This window comes from Rhamphochromis longiceps, linkage group LG12 (genome assembly GCF_057381845.1).
Source record: "Rhamphochromis longiceps isolate RC_006_pf linkage group LG12, R_longiceps_female_GT1.1, whole genome shotgun sequence".
NCBI lineage: Eukaryota > Metazoa > Chordata > Actinopteri > Cichliformes > Cichlidae > Rhamphochromis > Rhamphochromis longiceps.
In genome coordinates this window covers 14,618,106-14,641,205 of record NC_140568.1, presented here as the reverse complement: position 1 = coordinate 14,641,205, position 23,100 = coordinate 14,618,106, and the positions used below count along the sequence as shown (strand labels likewise).

Here is a 23,100-nt window from a genome sequence, read left to right as displayed (position 1 = left end):
ATGGCATTTCCCTATGTTCATATATAGTCAATCTAATTGTATTGTCTGTTTACAGTAAATACCACTGAAGTGTGTTTTGTCTCTCGTCCTTACTGCTGTTCACATCTCCATGGTGCTGAAATGCAAGAAACAGTATCTGAAATGAACTTTTTGACTCACCGCCCAAGGGTACTGAAAAAATCCACTTGTTAAGCTCATTTCTTTATTAGGCAAACTGTTAAGTCAGCTTTTTGTGTCTTATACATTTGTTTATATATATTTCATTGGGGGTAATATGATATAATGCTGAATTCAGCCATAAAGAAGCCAATATGTGAAGCATATTTCTAAATATGTTAATGAAATCAGGCCTCAAGAAGTCTTGATCTTCACCATCATCATCATCATCATCCACTCTGCTGTCTACAGCCTTTATAGATTTAACTTTCCAAATAGAAAATCTACCTAACGTGTGGTGCTTGATGGGTTGTAACATGTAACATGTATGCAGTATGTTATTTCTGACATCTTCTTAGACACTTAAATGAAAAGAATGGAAATAAATAAATAATTAGACTTTTGGTTAAAATCCATTTACAAAAATATAAATGTTTTGTTTGGAAATGTCTGGTATATTTATAGAGGACGTTATTTCCCTCCTGCTATTGTAAAACTGATTAAAGTAGAATAGTGTGAACCCAAATGCACTAAGAGCTCAGATTGAATAAAGAACAAAAAGTCTGAATGAAAACTTACAGGGGGTAGCAAAGCCTCACAGATGAAGAAAAACAGTGTTGCTGAACAAAAAAGGAAAATAAAAACAAAAAAAGTCCCAGGGAAAGTTTCCAGGGAAAAAAAACAGAAGAAGATTAAAAATGCATGAGGACACAAAAATCCAAGAAAATCAGACAACTGGGGACAGTTAGGACAGGCTACTGGCTGGAAAACTGGGAAGAAGACCTCAGGCACAAAGCCTATCAAGACAAGTCAGGCAAGTCCAAAGGCAGAGCAGACTAGCTGAACTGTTCCAGAGGGCACTGTGACTGAAGGGCAGACTGGCAAGACTGGTTAGTGGGGGACAGGTTGAGCAGACAGATGGGACTAAAAGCTACAATCCAGTGACAAACACAGAATGACTCTGTGGGCTGGGTAAAGAGCATTCAGCAAAGTTCTGCACAGACTTTTCAGATAACATTACACGATAGCATGGTGCCTAAATGTTCAGATCCTAAAGGTTTAAATTTAATCCTGATTTGGATCTAATCTTGTTGGTCATTATTGGCTGTTTTCACTCCTTTATATCTCGCCAGCAGGTAGCTCAGTCTATCTTCTAATCTCTCATTTACTGTGATGAGTGATAAACAGAGAACAGCCGTGTTTATTTAAGGAAATATCTACCAGTTGTATTAAGAAGTTCATGTAAAGCAAAGGGCTTTTTGTTGAAAAATTGTGTATTTTATCTCAGACTGTGATGTTTTCTAACCTTAAATAGCCTACATCTAACATTAACTAAACAGTATAATAAAACAAAATTAGCAGTTGTAATGCAGTGGAGATGAAGATGTATGTCTATGTCTAGCATCTACTATGCTGTTAATATACATTACACACTGACTGCAGACAGCTGATTAATGATGTAAAAAACTGGGGATAGACATGATTTTAGTTTGGTGGTTTAATTTGAATGATTCAGGTTTAACAGGAAACATTTGGAAACATCCATCCATACTCTTATTCACTTCAGGGTCATTGGGAGGGTGGAGCCTATCCCAGCATGCAGACCAGAGTCAGACCAGATGGTGGATTTGAACCTTCTTGCTGTTGAGGCAATACTTCTAACCACCATGCAAAAAAAAAACCCAGACAGTTCAAAATGGCATAATTATATCTGTTTAGACTTGAATAGCCCAAACATCCAAAGAAATAAAGAGATACCTTGACTTTAGTTTCAGAGGACTTCATGACTGTTTGGTTGTAGTTGTACTTTAGAGATATTGTGACTGCTGAGAAATTCTGATGTAGTGTTCAGACAGCACCCTTTGCTTTTCTTTCTGCCACATGTCAGTGACAGACATAGCCATTAACGAGGCCATCTGTGGCCAATGGTTCAGAACAGAGGCAGAATCGTCTCAGCCAAAAGAGGGGGAGGCACAGCTATCAATCGCACTGACATCCAACAAAGTACCAGGACACCATGGAACCTCTTCTCCACCTGACAGACACATTAAGTTTTGTTGACTGAAGTTGCTGACATCCATCTTTGGGGAATCATTTGTATCACTGAAAAAAATCACTTATTCAGTGCTTCTCTTGCATCTCTTTTAGTGTGAAAATGACAGAAATGAAATTGAAACTGCTCCATTAACATTAGACTCATATATTACCCTGAAGTACAGTGAATTTGTTTTTTATTTGTGTCTGTTTCATTACAGAGGGGTTCAAACCATCAGAAGAAAAAGAAACTATTAGTAAAATGTTGAGTTTTCATTACCCAAAAAACTCCAGTCCTGCTGAAATAAAAGAAATGTTAGCTTAGGTTATTTTATCCTGTGGAAGTGTAATTTAAATCCTCTCAGATCTGTCACAAATACATAATGTCATAAAGATAAATCCAGGGTGCCGAGAGGCCCCAGCTATTGATTTCTGCATAAGTCACATCAGCCGACTCTGTTGATCCAGTTGCCTCTCGGGATGCGTTGTTGTTCTGCCGACTGTCAGCCAGCATACAGCTGCAAAAACTTCTAGCTCTCCAAGCACTGACTTTGGTGTCCACACAGGACATGCTGTGAAAAAAAGCCTCCAATAACACTAATGAGAATTTATAGCATCATGGGAGAGCATCATAAACTTTACTTGATGTTATTTTTGCCTTTGAACAGATATTGTACATCATCTTCTTGTGCCCAAAATGCCTATTCAAAACCCACGATGAACATTCGAGAAATGCACTGTCATCAATCTCTAGTCACAGACACACACACACGGAAAAGTCCTGCGTAAGCGATTGTTCTCAATTTCAAACTTTTTGAAGATGCGAGAATTTCATCTGACAGTTGAAATTAATCTTTAATGCTTTACCTGCAGGCACAAAATTACACAAAGCTTCTATAAGCTAACCAGTAACCCTTGCTTGCCCTTTTACTTGGGCACCGTTGTGTTAAATTTGAATATTTCCACTGACCCACATAGATCATGCTCAGCTGCACACATTTTCTGTTGAATGAACTGCTGGTGTTGCAATGTATTGCAATACGCTTTCTATTTTAGAGCGGAGGCAGGCTAAACGAGCGTTGATCTGTCATTAGTACTTTTATATAATCACAGCCACGTTTATTTTTGTATTTCTTCAGTCGCTATTTCCAAATTCTGGCTTGTTTCCCATCGTCTGTGTCGTAAGCACAATAGCTTGCATGAGCTGCATTTCCTTTAACATCTGCAGCTTAATGTGGGGCTGTTTTGCTCCTGCACTGATTTACCGAGAAGTGATTTAGAGAAATCTGGAGTTAAATTGTTCATATTGTAAAATAGCTGTTCCCCTTCCATTACGTTTAACTGGGGACATTATCTTAAGACTTTAAATGTCTTTGTCTGTTAACATATAATCAACAGCAAGCCTGCATGAATCATAATAGCAACATTTAAAGCTCCTGTATTTTTATATTGCCTTGTGGTTCCCTGCTGTTTCTATCTAATGGGACACTTTAAGCATTTGCAGCATTTTAGACATTCACACATTTGCATTTGATGGATTTCACTTTCATTGTGTTGCAGCAGCTCTGCTTTGAGAGCAAAATGAAAGTGGAGCAATTAGAATGGAACACGTGAAGAGAGCCGTATTATGTGGTCATAATTATTAAGTCCTGAATGACTGTAATCAGCACTAGAACAAAAGATTTTCATTACATTTGATTAACTAAATTGTATTTTCATACATACATCTTTTTCTTGCATGGAGTTTGAAACAACCATTTCAGCAACAACGTTTATGAATTAACTATTATAACTTTCGTCATATGCAGACCTTTTATCTAGTGCCAAAACCCAGATTATTTTTCTGTGTTGTTAGGTTTTTAGGGGTGGGAGTTGGGGACAAGATGGCAATTTATTAAAACTCTTGATAAATGCCAGTAGTGTTATTGTGAGCATGTTAGAAAGTCACTGTGGTAAAGTATTGTGTGAGCGCAAATCCCCAGACAGCGCTGACAGGTGTGATTAGTTTTGCGGGTGATTTACAGAAATAATGCTGTTTTCTAACACATGTGCTGTCAGTTCATTTGAATATAACATACCCAATCTACCAAGAGCAGAGCAATTTTGAGCAAGGTCGCAAACTAAGCAATGATATTCAGCTCCCAGTAAACTAACCGGACAGGTGCAGAAAAGCATATAAATATAGGGCGTACAGTGTACGGTAGAGTCATTATAATCAAAACAGGCTTTGGTAATTGTCTGTAGCTCACTTACTGTCAAAGTGCATGAAGCCTAATGCAAAACCCTTGTGTGCTGTCCATGGTCCTGGATTTCTAACGGTTAAATTTGACTGTAATAAAAACTTAGTTAAAGAAAAGTGTGTTTTTAGAGTTTGTTCATGTAAATGCATTGATCAATCGACGTCCATCCAGGGCTTGGCTATTTTCGGTATTGGGTACAAAGTCAACGTCACCATTCCTCCTTTCTCTCTGCACTTCAGCAATTTTGTGGTGAACCCATTGCACGGGCTGTGAAATTCCTGCTGCTGAATCACAGTATGTTGGAAAGAACCCGGCACTAAAAGTTGAAGAGTTACAAGAAGTAATTGTTTTTAAACCAGTTTGTGCTGGTGCAACCCGTTGGTAAATCTGGTTAGTTACCTCGCCATCTGCTAGGCATACTTCTTAAATGTGACCTAGTCATTCTGTTTGGACTGCCCTACAAGATGTATTAACTTTAATAAATAGAACAACATCAGCAACTTTAACAAAGGCAATAAAAAAAAGAAAACATCCTGCAAGGGTTACTCAAAAACTTAATTTTCCATCCTGAAGCCTTTCTCATTCTGCTGAACTAACTAAACCAGAGGTGGACTCAGCAGCACACTGGGTTTATAGTGCTGACATCGAGAGACAGAGCGGTGATGTCAGTAATGTGAAGTCACCATGAAACAAAAGTTACCTGTAAATAAATGTAAAGGGCTTACAGTGGTTGTTTAAATTTGCTCTATATGCTGACACAAACAAACACACATATTTTTTCCCCATGTCTTTGCTCTACCCTATTCTGCTTATTCGCTGTTATCTGTGTGTTATCTATAGCTGATATCTGTGCAATATCAGATGTAATGCCTGCCAGATATAAACTGCTGTCACGACTTATAGAGTCAAGGATGATAAACTCCTAGAATATCCTGATTTTAAACTATGTGAATATAATCTCATATAACCCCAAGCCTTGCTTTAATCAGGTCAGATATCTGTGGCATCTTATTACAGATCAAATGACAGATATGATGAAGATATTTATAGGCCCAAGCAATCATCCTCACATGCAAGTTTGCAGTCTAGAGTAGAGATGGAGTGAAGAATTGTTGTGGGTTTAATGTATATAAATATATACAGAAAAGCTGAATAGAAAATCCGCTATATGCTTTAAACAATTTACACTTGTAATTATGTTTGCTGTCCATAGAATGTCAGAGAAGTGGCACTGATGGTAATTGCCTGTTTCATTTCATGCGGCACACATTTTAAAGTGCCCCTCTTTAAAGCGCAGACTGTGGGAGAAAGGAAAGATTTCTGTATCTTCAAACAGCCAAATAGCAATGCAACACCGAGTCGGATCATTTGTCCGGTCTGTTACCTTCTGTGGCCTCCTGCTTTACTTTGCCTGACTTCAAATGTTTCACAGCAGCTGCAGGACGATGTGATAAAACTTAAGCAGCTGTATTCACATATTCTTTTACTTTAGTTATAAAAATAATCTTGCCCAGAGAATATTTTGCATTTTTCATAGCTAATTTAAGCATCAGCTTTAGGCTGCAGTAAAGTTTACTGCAGTTTATTGTTTGTTGCATTTAAAGCAGGGATGTCACTCATTTTACATTGTGGCCCACATACAGCCCACACTGGTCTTTAATCCTTAAGATGTCTTAAATGTCTTAATTTTTAAAAAAAAATGCAATTTCAACAGTGTCTCCGTTTTTGTATATGGCAAATGTAAAATTACATGAATAAAAAAACGTGGTTAATTCACAGAAAATGATCTTTTTTAAAACTGTGAACACACTTCAGAAACAAACATAACACAATTCTGTAGTAGATAGTAAAAAAAGTAATTTTTCTACCATTTAATTTTTATGTTTTATCTGTTAAATACTTTGGTGTTATATGAGTGACCATACGGGAGGTATTTCAAAGTGGAAAATCTGTAAAACATATAAAAGTACAGTTAAAAGCTCAAAATGTATGCACTCTACTACATTTCATATTCAAAGCCTTTGAGTGGGACAGTGGGCTGATTCAGGCCCCCAGGTCTTATTTTTGACACCCCTTAGTTAAAGGATGTCTTTGGTTCCGCCTGTATTCCAAGTGCAATGGGAACCAAGCCTCCTTTCCAAACACATGGACCAAGCTTTGAATTGCACAAACTGCAGCTTTGCCCTCAAGTCTTCTGTGTTTATTACTCAGAATTGTCTCAAATGCAGCAGGCTTAGTACACTTGTGCCCCCCCCCCCCCCCCCCCTCCCCTCCACTTTAAAGCATTTTAAAGTACAAATTGTCCGCAGTGCACAGAGGGTGATAATTAACTTCAAGTATGAAGATGTGTTGTTTGCTTTCCATTCAGAGATTTCTCTTTGAAGACAAAAGGAAAATCTGAGAAAACATTTTATAAGTGGTACATGTCAGCAGGGTTTATATTCCGAGAGGGTGGAGGGGTGAAGGAAAGCACAGCAGGGATCCTCATTGTAGGAAAGGGTCAGTGAATGGATTTGGAGCACTTTGGTCCCGTCTTCTCACAGAAGCGGAATCTCTTTAGATTTATGACTCTGTTTTAAGAGTTAGAAGATTTCTACACTGCCCTGATTCTCTGTCTGCTTATAAGAAATGCCATGGGGGGCTCAGCTGAAAGTAAATTGTTGCATTAGTGAAAACACGGAAGTGTGTTTCTCTTCGACTTTGAGCAGATGAAAGGATTGCCTTGCTGTGCTGTACATTTTATTTTTAATGGATTCTTGGTATTCTCTTACTAAGCTGGTCAGTAATGAAAGAAGTGTTCACACAAACAGCAGCAGAAGAGCTGCATAAATAAATCCAAATTAGTTTGAAACTGGAAGCTGACACAGCCAGCATCAAACAGCAAAAGCCTTAACTGTGGTGTCAAAACCTCAAAAACCAAAACCTCCCAGCTCTTCCTACATGTTTGAAAAAATCCCGAACAAATTACGATGTATAATGTATGAATTGTATTTATATTAGTGTCCAAAAATGGCTGCTTAGAGCAAACTGCTGTTCATAATGCAGGCTGAGCACAATGTGTGACTCTTTTTTTCCCGCCTGTCCCGTTTGGTTCTTTTGCCATCAGAATTATTGTCCAAAGGCAAAGAAAGATGTCCAACGGATTTACTTTACCAAATGGACCATCCCTTGCCGTATTGGTCTATTTGATTCACCTTTGCTTTTATTGTTTATTTTATTTTATTTTCACTTGCTGCACACGGGACAGACATGACTGGGGGAAAGAAAAGGGAGAAAGAAAGAGGGAAAGAAAAACAGTGGGGAAGAGGAACGGTGATACAATGTGTGACTCTTGAATGTGACTAAATTAGAATAATGTGACTAAAAATGACTCATGAGTGTGTCCACAGAAAAGCCTGCATGGAGGTGTCTGTTTTCCTCAGGTGTTTTATTTTGAGCTTTGTGCTTTCCATTCGGTTTTAAGCTGCTGTTTTTTCACTGTTTGAATCACTTTTTACATTTGATTTGCTTTTTTTGTTTACACCCACTTCACAGGATTTACCCTGCACACTGAAAATGGTGCTTGAGCTTAACTGGGGTTAAAGTCCAATCGGTCCTTCGCATGTGACAACTTAGGAGTGAGAACCGACTCTCACTGTTGTCTAAATGAACACCAGAGGAGCTCATATGATTTTTGGCTAGTTTTCTCCCTTGATCTCTGGTTAATCCAACACCTCAACTCTATCTATTCATTTTCTTAAAAGCTTATCTCATTGAGGGTGGCAGTGGGCTGGAGTATATGGTGTGAGGTCACTACAGTCACTCTCACATCCACAGCAGGCTAGAATCTGGACTGTAGGAGGAAATCAGAGTATGAGGCGAGAACCTGAACGATTGCACACGTACCCTGTGCAGTCGTGAAAACATGCAAACCTCACACAGGTATATCCCAGCTGATGAGCTGAGGTCTTTCTGTGCATTTCTGTGCAAGCTTGTGCTAACAGCTGCACTTCTATACCAGAATCTGACCCTACCATCACAATGTTGCAGCAGAAATCATAACTCATCACACCAGGCATGTTCCAGTCTTCTGTCATCCAATTTTTTAGGAGAGCATAGTCTCATTTTCCTTTTTCTGAGCTGAAAGGAGTTGAAACTGCCATGGTCTTCTGCTGCTGTAGCCCACCTACTTTAAAGTTGCATGGCTTGTGGATTCAGAGATGCTTTTGCATAACTTAGTTATAACAAGTGGTTATGTGAGTTACTGTTCCTGTCCTATAAACGCAAAGCACTTTTGCCATTGTCCTGTTACCGTTGGTATTAACAAGGCATTTTCCATCCAGAGAACTGCCGCTCACTGGATATTTTCGCGGACTATACTCTGTAAACCTTAGAGATAGTTTTACAGGAAAATCCCAGCAGATCAGCACTTTCTGAGATACTCAGACCAGTCTGGCAACAACAACCATGCTGCGTTCAGAGTCACTTACTTTTCTTGAACATTCTGATGCTCCGTTTGAATTCCAGCAGATCAACTTAACCATGTCTACATGGCTAAATGTAGACATGGTCAAGTGCCGGGTGATTGGCTGATTTGATATTTGCACTGATGAACAGTTACACATGCGCACATAATAAAGTGGCTGGTGAGTGCATATTCGTGGTGCCCAGAGGATTGATTCTATTAATTTGGTGAGATCAGCAGTTTGCCTCTATTGTTATCAGGAGTTTGACATTAAAAGCATCTGTCAAGCATTGAATCCAACTGTACTTTGGGTTTATCTAACATCTTGGTATCAGTGTTATAGGTTTACATGACTGATAGCCCACTTGCTCTTTTATCTGTCCTTATCTGTTGTACACAGCCCCTTAATAACTGTTTCCCAAAACCTATTTACCTGCCTATTTGAGTTTGGCAACGGCTCGTGTCTTGAGTCTTTAAATAACTGGTTGATTCAGTTCGGTTCAATTCTCCATTCAGTTTTATTTATATAGCACCAAATCACAACAACAGTCACCTCAAGGTGCTTTATGTTGTCAGGTTGTAAGAACAATCAAACAACTCCCTATGAGCAGGCACTTTTTGATCATGGGAAGGAAAAACTCCCTTTTAACAGGAAGAAACCTCCTGCAGAACAGGCTCAGGGAGGGGCGGGGCCATCTGCTGTCATTGGTTGGGATTGAGAGAAACACAGACACAGAGAAGAGTGGATTTGAGAGCTAAATTCTGTGTTTGCAGGGTGAGTAAACCTGCAAAACTAGACCCTGCAGAGCTCTGCCACATCCTGCTTTACTGTCAAGCTTCTTAAGTACAGTTTTTCTAGCATAAAACTTCAATTAGAAAAACTGTACAAGTTAACAGCTGACACTGAAAATGCTTCTGTAAACCTGCATGCTCGTTTTAACAATCTGAACCTACAAACTACAAACTACAAAATCTGAAAAAGTTAGGACAGAAAAAGCACAGGGACTTGCAAATCTCACAAACCCACATTTCATTTACAATAGAGCATAAAAAACATATCGAATGCGTAAACTGAGAGAACATACCATTTTAAGAAAACTATATCATTTTGAATTTAATGCCAACAAGTCTCAAAAATGTTGGGCCAGAGTCATGTTTACCACTGTGTAGCATCCCCTCTTGTGGATCTGCAGACAGCAGAGGGTCTATCAGGCCAATAAACAGCTGCTGTGTGTGCGTGTGTGTTTGCGTGTGTGTGTGTGTGTGTGTGTGTGTGTGTGTGTGTGTGTCTGTCGTTGGACTAAACAGCTACGAGGCTGCTAGTATGAAATGTGGCATGTGTACTGTCTGTTTGACTTGATACAGCAAGACCATCAGGCTCAGATGATTCACTCGGTTGTCTCTTAAAAAAATGTTCTTTTCAGACATCATTGTCAAAATCATTAGGTCTCTACAAAAAATAGGCTACTTTCCCAGATAGTAGTTTTTACTGCGCTCTCTGTGCTTAGCGCAATGTTTCAGCTCTCGATTTTATCTCTGCGGAAAAAAACTTTCCATATTTATCCAGATGATACTTAAACCTGTAACATTGAGAAGCAGGGCCCTTTTCATTGAGTTTAAAGTGTCCTTTACACAGCAGGTGCCACATCAAGCTGAAGCCATCTGTCTCTTAGTGATGGTGACGACCCCTGCCTTCTGAAGTGAACTGAATCCTCAATCAAAGCACAGAGGGGTGTTTGACAGTGTGGATTTAATGATGCTCTAAATGGGAGGAAAGGCTTTCAGTCCTTTATGTGCCTGCTGGGTTATTTGATGCCAAAGACCCATCCTGTAATAACACAGTGTGTTATGAGTCAGGAGCCACATATGGAAAGTAAAGACTTTAGGTAAAACTGGTGGGCTGCTAGACAAATGGCCTGGACACTCTGTCATAAAGCCTACTAGAAAGAATATTAAATCAGAGTGTGATTATGCTTTGCTGGAGGAAGATACTATATGGAGAGGCTGCACTGATGATGATAAATACTCTTTGCTTAGGCCATATAATCATGCCCCTCTAATTCCTGACTATTTGCAGCAAATTATTTTTCCAGAGTCTCTCCTCTTTTGGGAATTTTTCACATGCGATAAATTTAATCGAATAATCAACACTGTTTGACGTGCAACAGAAATCTAAGAGCCACTTACCAGAAATCTGTCAAGACCACTATAGTCAAAACAAGGCTGACATTTCTATCTGCGATAATTTGTATCTGGTGGTACGGCCCAGTGCTGGGAGGTGTGAAAGGAGGAGGTGGGTTGAAAAGCAGCTTGCAGATGAGCAGCAACTGTGGGCAGATTGAAGCACTGTAAATTCACTCCTGCATCTAAATCAGATGTTAATTCAGATGTGGCAATCATCTCCATGGCCACAGGTGTATAAAATGCAGACTGCTTCTACAAACATTTTTGAAAGAATGGCTCGCTCTCAGGAGTGGTATTATAATAAGATGCTACCTGTGCAAAAGTCCAGTTTTGAATTTCCTTACTACTAAATTTTCCATGTTCAACTGTTAGTGGTAAGTCGTGATAGAGTGGGGTCAGCAGATCCTGAGGCTTTCTGCAGAGTCATTAGCTACATACAGGTGTTCAATTAAATATGTGTGCACTGCTTCTCATGGACTTTTTATTTTGTTCTCCATTTAAATGATAAAACAACTTGAGAGATGTTGACAGCATTGTAGTGATAATTAACATGTTTACCAAAAATGCTGTATTAACTTTAAAACAATATTTGAGATGCTGCCTTTCTTTGAACAGTCTGGAGTGCAGAAGTGTACTGTGAGGATAATTAACCTTCTTTCTGTTCTCTCACGTCTTTATCTCAGCAAACAGTAAACATTTAACCTCTTTTGAGTTCCCATTCGCTCTAACTTCTTTCATTCTGTCATCACTGTGTCTGGAAATCGCCTGAATGTTATGATACCAGGAGCTGTGCTTTTGGGGGAGTGTTGCATCTGAGTATTACGCTTTTAGTTCTTCGTAAATTTAGAGCTTTTTTTCCTGCTTTAATCCGAGGCTGCATTAGTCTGCCTATAGATTTCCTAGTAGTCTTTATATTTGGGTTGCAGAAATGCAATCCCCTCTCTTTGAGCAAGGCGTTACATTTCTCTCAGCTCCAGGGTTGCTGTTATGCTGCTGACCTCTGACCTGCTTGCAAAAGCAGCTGCAGGGATTAAATTGAGTCTGACAGTTTACATTGGCCTATTATAGTGGGGGTCATTCTATAACCGTAAAGTCCAACATTTAAATCCTACATAACATCCTTTTGCTGTGGAGGGGCGAATGAGCCAAGCACTGAATGTAAAGTGTGATGCAAACGGCCTCACTGAGGGCCAGCTGTGCTCAGCAGACAGCGAGTCCTGACACTTCAGGCTCCATACATCCTCTCTCCCGCCATGTTTTTCACTGGACTTTGCTATTTTGAAATGTTGACTGGTGTAATGGAAGCTAATGGGACAAAACTAAATGTTGACTTAGGGTGAGCTGTGCAGTGGAGCGTTAAAACTGATTAAGCTGATAGGGCTTCTTCGTGTTGGGGAGTGCTCGTTGCAGCACGTTGCTCGTTCGGGGGTTAATGCCGTCATCCATGCGTGAAGGCACAAGTGGGCAGCCCCAAGAAGAGCTGGCTTCTCTTCCGTTTGCCAAGTAGAATTTAGGTTTTCCTCTTTAGGCATCTAATGGAGATAACAGCTTGTTATTCAGAGGGCTACACTTGCACAGCCACAGTTACGTTGCCGCTGATGAGTGCTCATTAAAGCCGTCCCATTGTGCTCTGTCTGCCAGCTACAAATCTTTTCTTTAAAAAAGCTGGCAAAGTGTTGCTAATGTAGCTCATTTTAAAGTATTTTTTTTCCTGGGCAGTGTTTTTCCTGAGCATTTATAGTTTCTCACATTTGTCTTAGCAAAAATGTGACATTTTGGGTTATTATATCACCATTATGTTCACAGCACCTTTTCAGGACTTATACATTATGTTTACTGTTTGACATAAGCCAAAAAGACATGAAGTGTCATGATCATACAGAACCCAAGTAAATTAGCTGGATTTCAAAAGCATTAAAAGTCATGTCAGACATTAAAATCAAGTTATGGTTTAGAAACACAGAGAACACCTTGTTCTTATTATTTGTGTCCTTAAATTTTGTTGTTTTGTTTTGCTATCAGTTATGTCAGTCCATGACAACTAATGTCAAAAGTCTGTTTGTATCCATACAGGTACAGTGTACCCAGTGTTAAAAAGGTAAATATATACCCAAGAAGTTAAAAGGTGTTTCTTGGTTTAAATAATTGCAGTTTGAGGAGACAGTCTGTTTGGGGTCTAGTAAACAAACAAGTTAGCATATTGATTTAACTCTTAGACTTGATAAAAAGCATTTGGGCAAAATTCAGGAAGAAGGTTTTAGGTTCAGTCTTTGCTTTGCTTTCTGCTTGTCTGAGGCAGATATGAGAGAAAGAAGATTCAAGGGTTCAGTAAGAACAAGCAAGTATTTTACAAATGCCTCCCTGTTTCAACTTATTAAATAATAGGATTTCAAAAAAATAGTCATTCTTTAACTTTATACTAAAAAATGTTGCCAGGAATCAGAAGTGGTCCTTGAATCAAAACCACATGGGTACAAATTAGCACCCATTGTCGAATGGCAATACCTTAGAGTACTGTTTAAGCTGTAGTACCTCTTCATGCCTCTTCTTCATCTGAGACAAAAATGCATGAATAATAAAGATGAAAATTTGACTGTGAGGCCAGATCAGGTTAGTAGTTAGCCCACAAGCTACCAATGGTTTGAGAGTTAAGCCTAACATAATGGTCCCATTTTAATAAACCATAAAATCCCCCATAGTGTTTTAGATTCTCCTGAAGTAAGAGAGTGAATTCATGCAAGTCAGAGTGTGCTTTTCCCCTGAACAATCACAAGCTTTTTCATTTCGTAACCACTGGAAATGATTTCATATTACTGACAGCTTAGTTAGATAGTTCAGATCTGCTTCTTACGTTTATGAGTCTCAGTTAGAAGATAATTTGATATGTGGTTATGTATTTATTTTGTTTTGTTGTTTGAGTTTTACACTTATTTTTATTTATTTTTTCCAAACGTTTAAAGCTGTTACACACACAAAAAAGTTGACCTGGTGTTTCAATCTTTTACTCAAGTCACTGTGATTGCTTTTGCTTTGTATTTGTTTCTTCAAAATATGAAATTAAAGCTCATTGTTAGTTTTTTTTCTAACAATGAGCAACAATACTTCTTTCTCTGAAATTTGAGGTTAACTTAGTGTAAGAAAGTCTAAGGAGCTTGGAAAGGAAAAGGAAAAGCGTCTGGTTTTCTTTAAGTTTCCTTGAAGACATTTCACCTCTCATCCGAAAAGCTTCTTCGGTTCAAAAGAGTAATTGGTGGAGAGTTTAAAATCCTTCCCAGACGCCTTACTGCCCACTCACATCCCGGGCCATATGACCTCAGTAAATCACATGATAGGGTGCGGCTAGGTTTCACAATGGGTAACCTGAAACTTTGGCTAGTTGTAACCCACACCTGTTTTCACACTTTAGCCCGTGTGATTAGGTAGAGGATCAATAGGGGGTCCATGACCCTCTTGCGGACACTCCCATAGGGCTTCAAATCTGGGACTCTCCACCAATGGCTCTTAGAACTGAAGAAGCTTCTCGGATGAGAGGTGAAACGTCTTCAAGGAAACTTGAAGAAGTCCAGACGCTTTTCTTTCCAAGCGCCTTAGACTCTGATGACCTGGATGACTGAGAACCTTCACAGACTTAGTGTAAGAAAGTATTTATAGTAATTTTATGCAGCTTATCTGCGTGAAGAGCCAAATATGGAAAGTAAAGACTGTAGGTAAAACTGGTGGGCTGCTAGACAAATGTCCTGGACACTCTATCATAAAGCATCCTAGAAATAATATTAAATCAGAGTGTGATTATGCTTTACTGGAGGCTGATACTGTGGAGACTGATCAATATATTATTTTTCAAACTGATACCAACCCTGAAATGCCAATTTATTAGCCTTAAAAAAAAAAAGCACAATCAAATTTCCCTAACACTTAAGTCAAGTGTAGTTACTTTTTTACTTGTTTATGTCTTGTCTGACTTTATTCACGTCATCTGGTTACTTTGTTTGTGGCACTCAAATATTTGTTTGCAAAGTGCCCTCTGGTGGACAAGATATGCAGCATCAACACTCATGGCTGAGCGTTGTTTCTCTCTTCTCTATAAATCATTCTTAACGTCGTTACCGATAGATCAGCGAGTTGTTAATATTGGCTGAAAAAATTGACGCAACAATAAATTTGCTGGGCTCTATCTCTGTCAAGTCGCGTACTGTGGTCATGTCAAATATGTAAATTTTCTGCTTTGTATAAGGCAAGGGGTTCCCAGATTACGTAAAATGCTGTAAAGGAGATTATTTAAAAAGTAGTAGTGTCTTAGCAGATTTGTTTTGTTTACAAAACTATCACTAGATCACCAAGAGACATCTGTATCATTCTCGTTTTACCTTCAGAGGCATCCCCCAGTCCTGTTAAGACCTCCCCAGAAGCATCTCCTATGACCTCCCCACGACAGCGCCGTGACTCAGACCGCTACTGCCAGCTATGCAACGCCTGGTTCAACAACCCTGGCATGGCTCAGCAACATTATGATGGCAAAAAGCACAAGAAGAACGCTGCCAGAGCAGATCTCCTGGAGCAGCTGGGAAAGACCCTGGACATGGGAGTGATGAAAGGTAATATGAATACATTTTCAGTACATCAGTTCATTTTTAAACTATGTTCATGCATTTGTGAAGGTGCATTATCAGATACAGTTTATAAACGAAGTTCAAAAAAAGTTTTCCAGCCTTTTTAAGGGTAAAAAATTCTTATACTGAATACTGTACAATCTTATTGTACAGTATATACAGTATATACAGTTCTAATTTCTTTTGAGGTGACACATACCACCACTCACAATAAAAAAAATCACAATGAAATAACTGTAAGCCAATAGCAGAGTTGCATTACTGTGAAAGGTAATTTCACAATTTGCATTATTGCATTATCAAACAATATAACTATGTATCAGCCGATAGCAAGTCAGCACATTTAGCCATTTAGTTCAAACTGAGCCTCTGAATAGCGATGACAGGGACTGGCTTTGGCTGTGGTGCCAGATCAGCCTGCCTTACAATTTCAAAAACTGCTGGGGTTTCCCTGCATAACCATGTGAAGACTAAGGGGACAGAAAATATCCAGTAATCAGCAGGTCTCTGGCTGAAAATGGCTTTTTGATGCCACAGATCAGAAAGACAAGACTAAGTCAAATAATCACAACCAAAGTAAGCAGAAGAGCATCTTCGAACGCACAGCCTAACAAAGCTTGAACTAGAACTGCTACAGCAGCAGAACAACAATTCCAGCTTTCAGTCCTATCTGTGAGGGGAATAGAAGATTGAGAAAACTTAGCCTAGTTTGATGAAATCTTTAGTTTTGCTGTGAAATTTGGATGATAGGGTCAAAATTAAATGTAAAAAGCATGAAAACAGTGACCCATCCAGCTTTGTATCAAAGGTTCAGGCTGCTGGTGGTGGGTGCGCAGTGTTGTGGGGCATATTTTCTTATCATGGTTTGTGCCCCTCAATACCAGCTAAGCACCATCTAAATACCACGGCCTATGTAAGCATTGGTGCTGCCCACATCCATCTTTTATCACCACAGTGAACTCATCTTCCTATGACTGAATCCAGCATGTCATAAAGCTCAAACTGGTTTCTTGGACGTGTATTTCACTGCAAAATAAATGACTTCACTAAGATCTGGTGACTGATCTCAATTCGATAGAACACCTTTGTGATACGGTGAAACAGGAGATTGTGCCATATTGACTGTCATGTCAATACGTACCATAGTTTCTGAGGAATTTTTTCAGCACCTTCTTAAATCTGTGCCACAAAGACTTTTGGTAGTTATGAAAGCAAAAATGGGATCCAACTAGGTAGGGATAAGTAATGTCTCGTTTAACGCTGCAGGTAATAAATGTGACTTGCATAGCTTAATATTGATGAGCAACAGAGAGCAGTATTACATTTGTTAATAGCTGTGACTATTTCTAAGCCCTGCTCTGTGGAGCTGAAAAGTAACCCTCTTGACTTCAGCTGTCAGCTTGACTCTTCATGGAGCCCACCAGCATGTCACAAGCTGTTAATTTTACAGAGGAGGAGGGGAGAACTTTCTTGCTTATCATTTCCCAGTTACAATATGTCAATAACAATTACATAATATTATTCCAGCTGGCAGAGTGCTGGCTGCCAGAAGAGCACACGGAGCCCAGAAGTGTTGTAAAGGGCAGCAGAGTGTGACTGCACCAAATGGGAGAAACAAGTCTTCACAGCTGATTGGCCATGGACCTTCTAACTCAGAGCCTGATTGGCTACTTTTGCTAGTTGAGGGCAAACTGGTTGGTTCTGCTTTGTTCAGCTTTGTTATGCTGCCCAAGCTTTTGAGTCCACGATGTTTGTTTCAGGAACATTATACATGGTGTGTTTGACTGCCGATGTTTGCAACTTCAGTTACCAGTACCGCATTTAAACCTATAAACAGGGACATAAATACACTTATGATTCAAAGAAGAAATTCACCATTGTTTTGGACAATAAGCAGATAATAACAGTATTAACATAGATATTGTGCTGTAATGTGTGTTGGTGGGGATGGTGGTTCTGTACTCTGTGGGTTACATGTTGGCTTGGGGGAGATTGGGCCATATTAAAATTAGTAGGTTTACAGTTTATTTTGAGAATCTTTTACCAGGTGACATTGAATGGTGACCACTGGCTGGGAGAGTGGCTAAGGGGGTAGAGCAGGTCATCTACTTATCAGAAGGCTGGTGGTTTGATCCCTTGCTGCTCCAGTCTGCATGCTACGATATCCTTTGGCAAGATACTACCCCATTGTGTTCACTGGAGTGTGAAATTTAGAAAGTGCTTGTATGAATGGGTGAATGAGACATGCTGTATAAAGTGCTTGAGTGGATATATCAGTATGTATATAAGAACCTGTGCATTAAGGATACATAAGTTAAACTGACTGGTTTCAGACTACGAATATACTAAGAGGCTGCATAAAGAGTCAGTATAAGACAAAGGTGAACTTTATTAACTCTACAGGGGAGACACAGAATAAATAAAGGGCTGGAACTTAGCATTTTTAGCTCTTTTCTAAATAAGTATTTTTGGTATACAAAGAGATGTTTTCACACCTTTGTATAAATTGGTGAGGTTCAAATCAGGAGATTATGGCAGTCAATTCGAACATTCATGCCAGTTTTTAAGGAGGATCATTGTTGTTAGGTTTGTAGCTTGAACCTATTCGCTGGAACGTTAAGACAATATAATTACACTGCTAAGCAAGACACAAATAGGCAAAGTTCTTCATGTTACTCGTGCACGGGAGAGAACCGGACAACCGCTTGACTCCAGTTGGTCTCGTCCGTTCTCCCGTATCACTGTCCTTTTATTGAGGTTACATGAATATGCATAAGTTCATTAACATATGACGTCTACATACACAAAGAGTACCTTGCCTGTGTGTGTGTGTGTGTGTGTGTGTGTGTGTGTGTGTGTGTGTGTGTGTGTGTGTGTGTGTGTGTGTGTGTGTGGACTGCTGATCAAAGGGTCAAACATCCTTGGTCAGGAAGAGGGTAGCCTCCCCCTCACCCTAGATGGTTCATCCTAGATAACACGGTGAGGAAGTCCTGCAGTTCATCTAAACAAAGAGCACTTAGACTAGAACAGACGCAACTACGTTAATCCTACCATAAAATAATAAGACACGGTATGACCTCTCATGCTCCCAAAGTGCTGTCTAATACACACAAAGTTTGCAGACTATCAAGGATCAAAACCTCTACCAATCTACAACTAATTACAAAACTCTAAGCATATATAAGTAAATATTTCTAAGCATAAATGACAATCAACAATACAAATCTAACATTTCCCCCCTTTTTGACCTTTATGCCTGAAAAGTTCCCAGGTATGAATACCTCATGTCTGACAGTTTCAATGCAAACATTTTTATACTCAGCATATGTCAAATCACCCTAAATTACTGAAAAGGTACACAGTTCAACAAATGTATTAGCAGTTATCCCATTCATTGAGCTCATCTCATGGCAAACTGCATCTTACGAGCAAACAAAGAAATTGTTAATTTAATAGTGAAAATAAAAAAGTAACATTTTCAAAAACATCTCAGCTTGGTAATGCTTCCTCCAGGTGTGCACATCACATGTCTCTCTGCAGAGTGGTTTGAGTTCTGCAGGGCGTCATGAATGTCTCTTCCAGTTGTTTCCATCGTTGTCCATAGGACCAGAGTCCAAATGTATGTAGAATAGACATTCAAACATACCAGTTGGTTTTGTTGTTTGTCAACATGGTTCTCAGCTATTTCCAAAGCTGCAGACCTCTCAGCACTCTAGTTTTATGGCCTCCCATTACCTCACTTCAGGCCTTCGTCCTGTGAGGGGGATATTTATGACTCCTTCATTGTCCTTCATTGTCCATACTCTGCAGAAAACACCTCTGTGGAAAGGGTGCAGGGTTGTCTTACTGCTATTATGATCCCAGCAGCCTTCAGAGTGTCATCGTATGCACAGTACAGTGGCACAGCGTTAGGTGATGTTCATAGGAAACTGCTGTTATCACCACCATAGCTTCTGGTTCCTGTGCTTTTCACAGAATCATGATGTCATCCTCGAACTCCTTCTACGCTGTCGATGGAGCTTGGCACGCTCCTCATCCCCTGAGTGTTTATGTTCCAACGCTGCTGAAGGTTTAAGGCAGAGCACGTCGTACACCTTAGTCGTCTTCCTCAGCGTCAATATTGAATCTTTCATTGTATTTAAAATCTTGCTGTGGGAAGTCTCCTCTTGATTTCCTGGAAGCTTAGTAGCACAGCTCTCTGTGTGATGTCTGCTGTGCTGAAGATGATCTCTGATCCTCCTGAAGCCTCTCTCCCATCTTGTGGACGATCCTCTCCTCTATTTTGCAGGCAGTTTCATGGTCCTTGCTGTGGCTCCAAGGTCTGATTTCATGATGGGCCCCAATCAGCTTGATCTTTGACCTCAACCACTGCCTGGTCCTGTCAGCTATGCGCTTCTCACTGGGCCTCTGAAGATTTCTCAGGAGATTACTGCTGCACCTGTATTTCCTTGCTAGGAAGACAAACTATTTGGAGAGTATGTCAACAATCATCAAACCACATTCTTTAGTTCAGTGAACTTCACTTATAGGCCATCAAAGCCTCATCTGAACATGGGTGCACCACTTGCATAGGTTTAATATTTGTAAATAAAACGGCTAATCACACAAATCACTGCAACAATAATAAAAAACATTGTTTAATGTTAATCCTTGGACCCCTCCTCTTGACGCATGGACACACCCATGCGTCAACTCACCAAACCTGGATTCCAGTCTTAAAGAAAAAGATTAGCTAGATCATATCCCAGGCAACATCAGGGCATCTCCTCCCCTGGAGCAGCACCACCCTGGACCTATAATCCTGCAATGAAAATGTTAGTGTGCTTTGCATATTAAGTTTGCTTAACACCCGGCTCTCCCAGGAGCCTGCATACACACCATCATGGCCTGGAAAACAAAATCTGGAAGTAAAATCAAACTCCATACCTGTAAACAATTGTATCATAAGGACAAGAAGCATTCAACATCAGCAAGACAAGTGTCATGTGCAGGTTTTCTCAAATCAGTAAACTACAATTATTTTCATAAGTCGCCTCAGACATGGATCATCCCATGTACTCAGGCAACATTAATGTAATCGGTGACTGCTCTTAAGCAAAGTCACTCCACTTATATACTACTATGGGCTCAAAAGTGGCCAGCTAATGAGCCCATATCAAACTATCCCAGAAACACTGTATCTCTTATTTGTTTTACTCATGTCACTTGTCCGTTCCAGCTGAATCTTCCACAGCATTCTCAAAGAAACTAACATTAGCAATACACATTGACTGTAGTCAGACAGAGGTCAGACACAGGTCAACAGGTCCCAGAGGTGCCATAAAAAGACCATAAAGTTAGCCATCTATAGCTGTGGAAAGAAGTAACACCAGTTCTCAACACAGGAAATTTCACACAGGTTATTCACATTATCAAAGTAACCTTCACATTTTCCCATCAACACAACGCAACAGCATCACCACTCATAACCTGTAAACACAGTTTTCCTCACACATAAACCCAGAAATCCTGTAGTAGGAAAAAACATCAACCAGTTGTCCTGGTATAAATCGCATCATCAATTCACATGAAGAACTGGCATGCTGTAAGAAAAGAAAATGCAAATATTAGCGCTTGCGCAGGCGTATGCATACTTTGTCACAGTTATCTCTGTGAGCAACTCAAGCCTATGAATAACACACCTGATAAATGCACAGACACAGAAAATGGCATTTAAAAGGTTAAATCATCATGCAACCTCGAGTGTTGCTGTCATCTTTCTGCTCCTGTAAAAGGAAACACATGGGTTCATCTGCACCTTTGTCAGGTGGGGGTTAACTTCACACAATCATGTTCAGTCAGTCAGTTATTTTAAAATTCTTACTCATTCACTCAGTGGTTCCTTCTTTTGCTAATTGTGGAAATTATCATCGCATTCGTTTCCACGCTCAGCAAAACGACGTTATTTCAAAAAGAAAAATAATTTAGACTGGATTTCCTCGTTGAATCCTTTTTGGGGGGGACTCTCATTTCCTAATTGTCCCAAATAAGTGGCTTTCTCCTGAACCCATTTTAAATGTGGAGAAACTCACTTGCAACAATTTTCTTGACGACGTGTAACGCTTTCAATTCCCGACTTGCAGATCTGCTCAAAGAAAAGAAATTCACAAGCAAAAATCAGTGCTTGTTCAAAAATGAAAAATAAAAAAATAACAGAGATTATCAAACCAAACTCTCAGTGCACTGTGAAAGTATCAAAATAAAAAGGCCTTGTTAAGTCATGACACAAACTCCTCATCATCTTCACAACAGGAGAAGAATCATCAGCTAGATTCACTCCAAACCAACCATCAACTGCACAACACACAACATAACCCTAATGTCATATTAGCTATGAGTTTAATCACCCGGTCTGTGCTCTTCACTCGTTTAGGCCACAGATCTATTTTATTCAATTTTTCCTTTTTCCCTTCATCATAAAACATGTGACATGCTGTCATGCACTTCACAAAAGACGTTTGTTCTGATGTATTCAGAGTTGTGTATCTAAATACAGGATTCACTCGCACATCAAAACAGGAAACTCAGTGTTTTAGAGTCTCCACTCAACACACAACAACTCCAACACATCTCATTCACTCGTACTAGAATTCAGTCACCTTTCATTAATCTAAAACCAATCAACTAATTTGCATATCAGCTATTAACCCACTAAGTTGACAGGACGACAGAAAAGCATGTTCAAAATAGTATCACAAAAGACAATTTCCCTCATACAGTAAATTACATGTGCTGCCTCAATCAAGCAGGAAGCTTCTCCCAATTTACCATTTTAACAACTAAATTTATTGTCTGATCACTGGTTGGTCAAACCAGGATCTTTTTTCCCACAAAAGTTAAACTGTTGTCCTGCAACCTGGAGAGTCAATTTTTTGCATTGGATAAATTCAGTATTTAATAACAAGTGTCTGCTAAATTGACACTATTTTAACACTGATGAAAGATAACAAGCTAATTTTCATTGCATGGGTTTGTGTTATTAGGCAGGTCTAATGCATGTCTGTGGAGCTGCATCTCCAGCAGAGCATGTTCTTAAAGCTGCCTTTCCTACACACTTCTCTGCTATTATTTAATCATTTCTTAACTAATGTGCTATGAGTCTTCATGAGTCATTTTGTGTTTGGAATTGTTAGTAGGGTTAATGCATGTTCTGCTTGTGTGTGTGTGATTTTGTATATGTTTCTATTTTCGCAATGTTTCAGACTCCGTCTCAATTTTCCAACTTAAGCAGTCAGTTTTCTTTTCCCCAGGTTTGCTAACCCAAATTTTGATTTCCCACATTAAATAATTCCTATGTGTTCTCACCTAGTCTTCTCACTCTGTTGTCCTCTCACTCTTTTGTCCTCTCCCACTTCAACAGTCCCGGCAGTTCTCCTTCAGCTTTGTCCTGTCT

General features: G+C 39.5%; 1 protein-coding gene across 1 annotated transcript in view; it reads left to right on the top strand.

Annotated features, from left to right (window-relative positions):
- Nucleotides 1-23,100, top strand: part of zmat4a (zinc finger, matrin-type 4a) — a 156,159-nt gene that overhangs the window by 86,549 nt on the left and 46,510 nt on the right. Inside the window, exon 5 of the mRNA XM_085424881.1 lies at nucleotides 15,432-15,653. Coding sequence (XP_085281007.1) covers nucleotides 15,432-15,653 — 222 coding nt within the window. The remainder of the gene's footprint in view (nucleotides 1-15,431; nucleotides 15,654-23,100) is intronic.